At 38.2% G+C, this 12,181-nt stretch overlaps 1 protein-coding gene across 1 annotated transcript in view; it reads right to left on the reverse strand.

The window, feature by feature from the left end:
• DYM (dymeclin) overlaps window positions 1-12,181 on the reverse strand; it is a 367,767-nt gene that overhangs the window by 121,302 nt on the left and 234,284 nt on the right. The window contains exon 14 of the mRNA XM_057698938.1: window positions 5,109-5,211. Within this exon, the coding sequence (XP_057554921.1) occupies window positions 5,109-5,211 (103 nt within the window). The remainder of the gene's footprint in view (window positions 1-5,108; window positions 5,212-12,181) is intronic.

A 12,181-nucleotide genomic window follows, 5' to 3' on the forward strand; every position in this document is an offset into this window, starting at 1 on the left:
TTCTATCTGTGGTTGGGTAAATCCAAGGATTCAAAATCTGAGGATATGGAGGGCCAACTGTACTATACATATTACTTTATAAAAGGGACATGAGCATCCTTGGATTGTGGTATATGTCGGGGCTCCTAAAACCAATCCCTCAGATACTGAGGGACAACTGTATACTATTTTTTCCTATACATGCATACTTATGATACAGTTTAATTCATGAATTAGGTACAGTAAGAGGATATTCAAATTGCTAGCATCACTACTCTGGTGCTTTGGAGTCATTAAATAAAATAAGGATTACTTGAACACAAGTACTGCAATCCTGTGACAGTCATCTGATAACCCAGATGGCTACTATGTGACTAATGGTCGGGATATTCTGTACAAAGGGATGATTCATGTCCCCGGCAGGACAGAGCTGGATGTTGAGAGATTTCATCATGCTACTCAGAATGGTGTGAAATTTAAAACTATGAATTGTTTATTTCTGGAATTCTCCATTTAATATTTTTGGACCACAGCTGACCGTGGGTAAATGAAACCTAGGAAAGCAAAACTGTGGCCAAGGGGGAATGACTGTACTTGCTTAACAAGTTGATGATAAACTCTTAGTATTTATACTTCTGCTGATTTTTCTGATCTGGCTCTTTACTCTTTTTGGGTCTTTTTGGCTTGTGCCTTTGCATTTACGTTTCGAATGAGATGGGAAAGTGGGTCCTATGGAAAGGTTCAAAAGTTCTCTGATGATCAAGGAGCAATATAATTTGGTTCCTTGTGATTCCACCTAGAATAAAAGTTAGATTCCTCTCATCTCAACTAGTTGCTAAGATAATTGCTAGAAATTAGGGAAACAAAGCTTACATGACATTGTGACAACAGTCATAATTAAAAGCCACAGTTATATTTAAAAAGCAACTATAACTCATCATTATTTTTGTTTCACTGTCTATATTCAGGTTCTGTTTTATATGACCAAAGTTGTTTTACAGGTTTATTCTTATTAAAATAGTGTTGAAAGATTCTTTTTTTAACAATTCTCTCATGTCTCTTCAGTCACTGAATTAAAAATTTTATGAAACCCTGATACAAAGACACCAAGACTAAGCCAAGTCAACTGAACTTCACTAGCTTTCCTAGACACTGGTATCACTCTCTGACCAGCTATCACTGTAGTGAGCATTCTCTCTCCCCATGGAGAACTTGAGTGCAATTTTTGTTTTATTTTCTCTTAAGCAGTCAGGGCATTTCCTCATTATCTAGAAGTTGGTTGGTTGAAGGCTTCAGGTTTCCCCTGAGATGTTTAGACAAACATGGCTGTACTAAAGTACTAATACTAATGTTTTTGTTACTTGCTATTTGCTTTCTATGTTGCTACTCAATTGACTGGTGAAATATACAGTATAATGAGAATAAACATTTTCTTAATAAACAGAAATCTCTAGGTAGACTGAAAGCACTCTATGTACTCCGAGAAGAAAAACACATCCTTATTTTTATGCACATGTTCAAAAACTCTTTGCTAATATAGTTCTCTTGGTCCTGGTGCAGAAAGTATACATCTGGGAATCCACTGCTGCTTTAAGACCCTTTCATTTTCCTTTTCCATCTTTTACAAATAAGTATTCTAAAGCATTAGTCAAGGACACAATTTTATGTGGTTGTTGGCAAAGACACACAACAAAGAAAATTTCTGAGGAAGGAAAAGGAAACATACTTTATTTGCCCAGTTAATGACCAACTTAAAAGAGAATGATGAGAACATAGTTTCACATGTTCACTCATACACAGTGTTTTGAGCAATGGGAATGACCAATAAAACATGAGTTATCACCAAAGAAGAACATAGTACAGCACTTACTTTTAAGGTTGCTACTGTTTTTTTCAATCACCTTTCAGCTCAGTGGCAGGAGGAGTGGTTCACAGTTCTCAACACTATACTGAATCAGTGTTACCCACCCTCTCCACTTAACTCTGAGGAAAGGCAGCAAAATTCAATTTCATAAACCCATTTGGGAAGTGCTGTGATTTGCAAAGTCTCATACACACAAATGTTAAAATAAGGACAGTCAATGATAGATGCCAAATAGAATTTTCCTTATATTTCTAGGAAGCGGATGCTACAAGAAATTCATTTTTCACTTAGCGATAATTTCATGCTAGAAGAAAACAGTCACTGATTCTACAAACTGTAAAGTTCAACAGTAGAATTCATATACCCACTATAAACTCAACTTGTCCTTTCATGGCATAATCACCTCCATGACTGGCAAATACTATTAAATATGACCCATTTTCTCAAAGAAATATCAATTTTCTGGCCTCTGATTAAAGAAGAATACTGCTAGGGCAACCTCAGTACTATATATTCAACACATTTTTGTGTAATTAAACAACAGGAATACTATATAAATCAAATGATAAGTTTATAAAAATGTCAAAACATTTACAGATGAACAAAATTCAAATTCTTAATAAACATAATCCCCTTTTGCCACTCTGGCCTCAACTGAGGTTTCCAAGGAGCAATTAGAAAGAATTATTTTTCTTAGAACAAGTCATGACAAGGACAGAATTAAGTCAGCTATAATGCTCATTTTTTCCAAAACTTGAAATATACAACTAGCAGGAAAATCTTAAAAGATACTGATTTTTTTTGGTAAGAGAGAAGTACTTTGGAACTTTAAACTTAATACCTTCATGGGATGAGAGATCATAACATCTCTCTCATACACACACTAAATAAATAAATAAAAGAGAAGAAAAATAGCACCGGTCAGGTTGTGGCTGCACAAGCTATCTCTGTTTATCAGCGTCTGATATCCGGACTGGGTGCTGTTCCCACAGTCTCATATCAGCACAACCATTTAGAAATGAAACAAACCACAGCAGGAAACAAGCAAACAACTCTCTGGCTGTCTGGTACACATCACCACCCCAAACTGAGAATATAAAAATTCTCTCCTAAAGTTTCTAAATATCAACTCACTAAGTCGCCCTCAGACAAACAAACAGGGAGGTCCTTATTAAAACTGGATGAACTTCAGAGAAATGCAAGTCAAAGCCACAATGAGGTATCACCTCACACCAGTCAGAATGGCCATCATCACAAAGTCTGGAAACCACAAATGTTGGAGAGGGTGTGGAGAAAAGGGAACTCTCCTGCACTGTTGGTGGGACTGTAAGTTGGTACAGCCACTATGGAAAACAATTTGGAGGTTCCTTAAAAAACTACAAATAGAACTACCATATGATCCAGTAATCCCACTCCTGGGCATATACCCAAAGAAAACCATAATCCCAAAAGAAACTTGTACCATAATGTTTATTGCAGCACTATTTACAATAGCCAGGACATGGAAGCAACCTAAATGCCCATCAACAGATAAATGGATACAGAAGATGTGGCATATATATATACAATGGAATATTACTCAGCTATAAAAAGGGATGAGATGGAGCTATATGTAATGAGGTGGATAGAACTACAATCTGTGATACATAGTGAAGTAAGTCAGAAAGAGAAGGACAAATATTGTATGCTAACTCACATATACGGAATCTAAAAATGGTACTGATGAACTCAGTGACAAGAGCAAGGATGCAGATACAGAGAATGGACTGGAGAACTCGAGGTATGGGAAGGGGCGGGGGGTGAAGGGGAAACTGAGACGAAGCGAGAGAGTAGCACAGACATATATATACTACCAACTGTAAAATAGTCAGTGGGAAGTTGTTGTATAACAAAGGGAGTCCAACTCGAGGATGGAAGATGCCTTAGAGGACTGGGGCAGGGAGGGTGGGGGGGACTCGAGGGCGGGGAGTCAAGGAAGGGAGGGAATACGGGGATATGTGTATAAAAACAGATGATTGAACCTGGTGTACCCCCCCCAAAAAAAAAATTAAAAACAAACAAACAAACAAACAAACAAACTGGATGAACTACCTCTGTGGTTAGTGACATGAGAGTTTTTAGCATCCTCATCTAAGGTATGTTCCAAAATATAAAAAGTGTCACAGACAATGGTACTGTCCTAAAGGATCTTATAATACATTCCCCTACCTATTATCATATAATGCTCATCCCTGTGCTGTGTCTATTCTATTCCATCATCATCCTCTGAGGTCAGGCAGTAATAAGCTCTTCATCTTTAAAGCGGAGGGAACAAATGCAACACGTTCCTGCTATCCTCTGCTGACCATGACTGAAGAGACCAGAGCAACACACTGACCCGAGCAGAGTCGATTAGATTCTCTCTCCCAGGACCTGAGAATTAGGACTCTGATCAGTCAGCAAAAGGCATGACACTCACAAGGACATGTTAAGGGTTGGGAGGGAAGGGGGGTGGGGGAGGGGTTGGGTTGCTATTTCAGTCAGCAAATAGAGAAAACAGGCCTACGGAAAGCAGCAGCAGAAGAAAACTGAAGCAAAAAGAAGCAGATAACAGAAACTAAATGCCCCAGAAAGACAGGGTATTTTCAATAAATCCAATGGCTTTTCAATTTCAGGTTCTCGTTCTCTGAAATCCAGGTGTACATCTTCTCCTTGAGTTCACAGAGAAACCTTTGCACACTTCTTATAAAATCCCTCCTTTTATTTCTCTGTAATTAGTTTGAGGGTTTTCTTGACTAAGGTAATAAGATTCCTAATTATTAACAACCGTTGATTTAGGGGTGGCTTTCTACAACTACTTGTTAATAATCATCAAAAAAATTTTCCCTTGATTTGAGATGTCACTCCATTTACCTATCACAAGTTTCCCAGAGGCCAAAACCACAGTCAGATCTTGAAAAGAGAGGGGTATTGTTATTTTATTTTTTTTTAGAATGTTCATTTATTTTTGACATACGATAAACTGCATATATTTAAAGTGTGCAATTTGATATTTTTTTTCTTACTAGTAATGTATATATGGCAATCCCAATCTCCCAATTCATCCTACCCCAACCCCCCACCGCTTTCCCCACTTGGTGTCAATATGTTTGTTCTCTACATCTGTGTCTCTATTTCTGCCTTGCAAGCCGGTTGATTTGTACCATTTTTCTATATTATGAATATTGTTATTTTTTAAATTTAGCAATGAAAGGAAAATTTTTTATTGACAAAGGTAACTACTTACGTAATCTGGTAGAGGAACATCATTGGAACTCAGCGAACCTCTCAAGGACTGTGTGGCTTGTTCCAGAACTTTGTTGTGCTTTTTAGACAGCAAGGAAAACAAGCTGAAAAAACAAAACCCCAATTATATGAAAGGAACTAAGTGTCTCTTCTTCTAGGTTTTGTATGGAATTATATAATTCCACAGAATGTCAATTATTCTACAATATACTTGTAAATGACTCTTTTTTCATGTCTGTGTTAACAGCAGGATTAACAATACAATTGATGTAACAAATAATAAAGTGAAAAGAACATTTAAATTATAAGAGTTCTAAAACATAAAAAATTTGCCAGTTTAAAATTATATTTCAAACACAGAAGAAATTTTCAGAAGATTACTATCATGGAAAGAACAGTGGACAGAGATTTAAATAACTTGGGATATGGACTGACTTTATGAGTAGCTCATAGTGTAATCTGTTATACGTCATTCGAGTTTGCTGTATCTCAATTTTCTAATCTTTCATATAAGTGTGTTGAATTAGATGATTTCTCTAGCATAATATAGAGTCTATGATCCTATATTATAGCTTTATAGTCTCATTTTTCAAAAAGAATGACTTTAAATATGTGTATTTTAAGATTTCTGCTTCTGGCCATGATGGATTAACTGGTACTGAATAACTCCCCTGTGTAAACAACTAAAAAACTGAACAGAATATACAAAATAACTGTTTTCAGCTGTTGAACAACATCTGAATACAGGATTTGGATCCCTAAAATAAGAGAGATCCACATGGACCCCCAAATAGTAAGTTTCTGCCTAGAGGAACATTCTAGACTATGGTTCAGAAAGCTGGGGTCCAAACAGTACACAGGAGTATTGTACTGAGCTGAGAAGACAACCATATGAACTTGGGTTGCTGTGGCAGCTGGAGTTTGAGGGTAGATTACTAGACTGGAGAGAATTACAAGACAGAGGTCCAAAACCTGCCCCAGTGTTTTCTTGCGTGTTTGGCTAAATACTAAGTTGTACTGTGCAATGAAAGACCCCACAAGGTGTGGCAGTGAACCACTGTCCAGGAACCACAAACTGAACAGAGATTTTGGAGATCACAAAAGGCTGGAGGGATGCCGAAGTTCCAACCAGCCAGAGTGGATAAAACTCATTGAACATGAACACTCAGTTGAGTCCTCAGAAAGGCCATGCTTCAGGAGTAAGGCTATTCTAACCCAGAGTAAAGATTATTCTAAGATGCATCCTAACAGACCTAAATGAGCAATTTTCAAAGTATAAAACAAATTTATATTAAATGTTAGTGGATTAAACACTCTGGTTAAATGACAGAGATTGTTAGACTGGAAAAAGAAGCAGAACCCAATGGCATGTTATTTACAAGAGCCACATTTGTTAATTTATCTGTAAAGATACAGATAAGTGAACAGTTAAATGAATCAAAAGAGATATCATAGAAACACTAATCATAAGAAAGCTGGAGTGGCTATATTAATATTAGACAAAGTAGGCTTAAGGATAAGAATATTATTACTAGAGATAAAGAGAGAAATTTTATAGTGATGACAGGGCTAATTTACAAAGAAGCTATAACAATCCTAAATGTATATGTACCTAATAACAGAGATTCAAATATACATAATTATATGATCCTAATATTAAATCTATTATATGTAATGAATAAAGAATTCTTCTTTGGGCTAGACTATAGGTTAAAAATAAAGACAATTCTAATTCCACATACTTTTCCACATAAGTATGACCTGTAGTATCTTTTTTAATGCCTGAAACATTACTCTAGTATTTATTAGTGGTATCTTTCTAAATAGTGATTTGAATATCAATTTAGGAAAATCTCTATTTCAGATGGCTTAAATGGGATAATTACTGAAAACAAGACTACTAAGTATTCCTTCTAGATTAAGTTTTAACTAACATTAAAATGTTAAAAAATGAACGAAAAAAATTTCTTAACACATTGGTAAGGCTGGATGTTTACAAAGCAAATGTAACAGCCAAGAATATTCTCTAAACCTATACTCAAATACACAAGGAAAATAAGTGAAAAAGTTACTGAGTGAATACCTGTGAAATTATATGATACTGATCAAGTATATGTTGATAAGAGAGATTTCTTTGAAATAGAATAGTCCAGCAAAGTTTCATGAAGGGATTAGACTTTATATCAAGTCTTGCAGAGGAAAAAAGATTTGTGCAAGAGAAGAGAGAAGGCATTTCCAAACAGAAGGCAAAGCACCGAGGCAAAACAGGGGATAGCGAGAAGAGTAAAGTAGGAGTGCTACGTAAAGAAGTAGGAAAAAAACAATCTGTAAGGGTATGTGCATTTTTTTCAACCATTTTACTTTTCTGGGTCTTCTCTATTTGAGGTTAGTTTTGTTTTGTTTTGTTTTTTTTAAGGTTAAAAGTAAATATCACACTTTTCCCTCACATCCATTCCCATGACCCACTGGTAACAAATATGAGCAGTTTATTGTCTATGGCTCCAGAAATATTATACGTATTAAGGCCTGTATGGGAATGAATACTGTACATATACATCCATGTTTTTTATTCCACAAAATAGGTACTGCTCTGTACCTTGCACTTTTTGCACTTAATATAATCCTTGATTCATTCAATAAACATATATTGAGTGCCAGTTAACTGATATCCAAGCATACGGATATACCCTAATTCAACTAACCCATTATAAATGAATCACTGCCATGGGTCCAGTTTTTTTGGATTATAAACAGACTGCCATGAACACCCTCGTACATAATTTTTAGCATACCTGAGGTGAGGCTGACTATAGGATAAAGTAAAACTGCTGAGTAAAAGATTAACTGAACATAGTACTAACCTGCATTAGGTGTATATATTCTTAAACATACAAATTATTTGCACACAATGAAAATTAAAAGACAAAAATATGTTGAGATAGTGTAAAAAGCATATTCACGTGGAAATGCATAAGAGAGAGTAATTAGCAAGATTCTTCTAATTGGTTGTAGTATGTTTTCTGGAATAAATGGAGTTTCAGAAGTGTTTGGAGAGTAAGCAAACTTGGATGGTTGACTCCAGTATAAGGTATGGCAAGACTCAGAGGCATCGATTGGATGCCCAAACAAAAAGTGAAAGCAATAAACATACCTGGAAGCAGTGAGCTCTCTGGTGTTAGTAAGAGGAAAAGGGGCAAGTGAAGTTCAGCAGCACACTTAAGTTTACAAAATACCAGAACTCAGCAGCTGTTTTATCGGTTCCACAGACCTGGGATTTTCTCTGTCAGTGTTCTAAGAGTGTACCCTTCAGAGAAGGACCACAGAGGTAATCTATGGTAACTTTTATCATCAACTGAAGAAATTTATGAAACTGAGTCCTAGGAATCAAAGCAAAAAGCATTTGATATTGTTTCCCCCAGAGAAGAAATGCTAGCTTGTTTATTTTAAAAGAGAATACTAACAATCTGCTTTCCTTGTTAGTAGAAGACAAAATAAGGAAAGGAGCTGTAGTTCAAACATAAGCTCATTCAGCTGGACGTAATGGAAAATCTGAGTGTTACAGGCATAAAATGTTGACACGGTCCACCTCAAGAAGCTGTGGCTACTGCTCCCAGCTGTTTTTAAGAAAGCTGGTGTAGGAACAGATGATTTGAGGTCACGTCCAGTTTTCTATCATGAATGAGAAACAGAATTCACACTTACTCAGGCTGTTATTCTTCTACAATCTAATAGGCTTTTTTTTCTCAGGTCTGCTAGCCAGAGCTCTCAAAGGTTTTTAAAAAATTTTTTAAAACCATTCTAATTTTGTCTTCCGTTTAGCATTTTTAAGGCAAAATGACCTAAATTTATATGAGACACGACTTGCAAATTTTTGCTGAGAAAAATAACTTTTGCTTAAAGCTTTTCCATTCAAAGTACCAGCCCCAGCTAAATGCTAGTTAGAGTAAGCAACACTCATGATGTTTGTATGGAAGGGGTAATTCTGATTCTGGAAATAAGTGAAACTGACTTCTAAGTGTACTGATATACACTCAGGATATAGCTGCCAGAATATTTTTTTATTTAAATCAGAAAAAGACCAGATTTTCCTTTTTGCACAAGACTGTTCATCACAAATTGGTTTAACAGTGAAAAACTCGCAAGAACAGAATGGGTAAATAAACGGTGAGGTAGTCACAATGGCATACCATCTAGCAATTTAAGGTTATCTAAACTTACATGTAACAATAGGGATAAACTTTAAAAACAGTGTTGTTCTACAAGCAAGGACCCCAGTAGAAAATGTGAACAAGGTAATATTATTTACACAGTGTTTTCAACATGCAAGACAATATTACATATCTTCTACAGATAAAACATTTGAAGTAATAAAACATACACGGAAATGATAAACACTACATTTAGGATAGTCACTATTCTCTCAGAAAGAAGGGAAAGAAATGGGATCAGGGAGGAAGAAATAAGAGTTTCAGCTTTCTCTCTCAAATGTTCTTTTGGTTATACTGGATATATACAGGGGAGACTGCTATATTACTCCCTGGTATATGCCTTAAATATTACACATTTTAAAAAATTGGAATAAAAAGAACACACTATCCTGAAGGAAACAGAGCCCCTGCCAACAGCCAGCATTTCACAAAAGAAAGCAGCATATAAACATGTGTGATGAGTCCAACCTGGAATATGCTCAGAAAACCACTGGATGCTGCAAAGGGCTGTCGTTTAGGGTGCCCAGCGGGTGGCAGGAGATGAGGACAGACAGATTGTGAAGGGCTGCTTATGGTACATCGAAAGTCCTGGACTTTTCTATATGGAGCGAGAAGCTAATGGAATAGTCTTACAAAATGAGTAAAGACACACGGTTCCTTGCCCCCAAGCAACTCAAGTCTAATGGAATAAGGGGGAAAAATGCCTACAATACTAAAATCAGAGAACGTCATGGATCCGAAGAGAGTGCCGTCAGAGTACAGCTGAAGGTTACGTACATTTCACAAAGGAAATCTATCTTGATGGTGGCCTTGAAGGTTAGGGGGTTTGCTTGTTGAGATAAGTCAAGGGGGAGGGAGAGCCATTCTGAAAGGGGGAAAAGTGTATAGAAAGGCAGAGAGACTTCAGGGAAGTACCAAGAGCTTACAGGGCCAGAATAGTGCAAGTCCATGGGGGTGGAGGGTTAGAGATAGCAAGAGATGAAGCTAGCAAGATCGGCAGGGGCCTATCCAAAAAAAAAAAACCATGCTAAGAGGTCTGCACTAAGTCACTGAGACAGAGAGTAGCTCAAACACTTATCAAGAACCTACTGTGGGTACGTGCCAGGGAGTGAACCAGCTGTCTGCCTGGGATACAGCAACAAGCAAAAGCCACACGATCTTTGTTCTGCCCTCCTGGAGGGCACAGCCAGGTCATGGAGGATATGCCTACACAGAAGTTCTACTGTCACTGCAGTGATGGAGAGAAGCATGGGCTGCAAGGGGAACCAAGGTGAGGGCTGCCTGATGGTACCTGAAGTAGGGACAGGAAATCACTTTCGGAGATGATGCCTGAGCTGAATCTTAAGGAGCAATCTGGAGTTAGCCAAGCAAATCAGGCAACGGTAAAGGTAATATGGGCAGAGACAAGAACATGATGGGAGGCAGAGAAATCCAAGCCTTGTGGGTGCAGTAAACAGCACAGCACACATGCTCATAAAGCTTTAAGTATCTGGAGCACCACGGCATGGTCGGGGCAGTAGCGGGAAGAGTCCATACAGTGCCTCTCGTGTCCTACTTAGAACTCTGACTTCATCCTGAAAGCCACAGGTGTTTTCTGACAGCAGGGCTACAATGATAAGTAAGAGAGACAGAAGGTGTGTGTGCTTGGTGTCCATGTGGGAGGTAAGGGGCGGGGATGGGCAGAAAGGGTGATGGAGCATCCTTGTTCATCTCTGTCCTCCATCTCTCCCTGACGTGCTCTTATCTCGTGGTGGCCGCAAAGCCTTTGTCATAGAACCTGAAGACCACAGACCTGTGCAGTGAGGTACAAGTATATAACAATTGCGCTTGTTTTAGAAAGATTCCTCAGCCCCTAGAGAGGACAGAAAGGATGGACAGGGGTGGGCGAGAACAGGAGTGGAAACAGAAAGATACTCTGCATAACTTCCACGCTGCTAAAAGTGAGAGGTGAAGAGGGTTTGAACTGAAGCAAATAAGAGCTATTTGGAAGGCAAAGGAGACAACGTAGAGTGAAAAAAGGGAGTCATGGACGACTTTCAGGTTTGAGAAACCTGGGAAACTTAGCGGCTGGCTTAGGGGAGAACGTGACTGAACATGCCAGGGATATAAGAAGAAGAGCCAGAGTGGAGAGAAGACCCAGGAAGACAAAGAGCTGTGCCTCTAAGAAAACAAGAGCAGCAGCTCAGTGACAGGGTGCTTCCTGCGCATCAGACACTGCTCATCAGATCACCGTCTGACGGATGTGCTATTATTCTCCATTCTTTTTTTTATTTTGAAGGGATGATGACATTGAGGTGGAATGCGGTTAAGGCTCATAGCTACTAAGTGGTGGAGTGAGGAGACAAATTCAGGCAGACTGGCTCCAAGAGCTGTGCTCTTCACAATTCTGCCGTGAAGCTCAGAGGTGCACAGCAATATCCAGATTCCGAAAATACTACTCTGGTGCTCAGGAGAAGGGTGAGAAATTTGAGGGCTATCAGCATCAGTTGAAATCATAAAAGCGCAGGTGATCACCCAAGGAAAACAGGTACTATAAGAGAGAGAAGGACAGAATTCTGGGCAACACCAAGACTAAAGGAGTAAACACAGTAAATAAAGGGTACTCAAAGAAAGAGTTAGCAACAGAAGAATGAGAAGAGAAAAACATTCTTTCGGAAGCCAAGAGAACAATCTTAAGGAGGCAGTGCTTATCACTGTCAAAAGGCAAAGGAGGATTAAATAAAAAGAAACAAAGTCACTGGATTTGACTCAAGGAAAGAAATCAATGGTGACCTTACCAAAAACTGTTTTCAGTAGAGAGAGGTGGGGGAGGAGGCAGAAGCGGGCCTTCAGTGGTCCAGAGAGAAGCAGGATGTAGGGAAACAGA

The sequence above is a fragment of the Hippopotamus amphibius genome, chromosome 11 (assembly GCF_030028045.1).
Source record: "Hippopotamus amphibius kiboko isolate mHipAmp2 chromosome 11, mHipAmp2.hap2, whole genome shotgun sequence".
NCBI lineage: Eukaryota > Metazoa > Chordata > Mammalia > Artiodactyla > Hippopotamidae > Hippopotamus > Hippopotamus amphibius.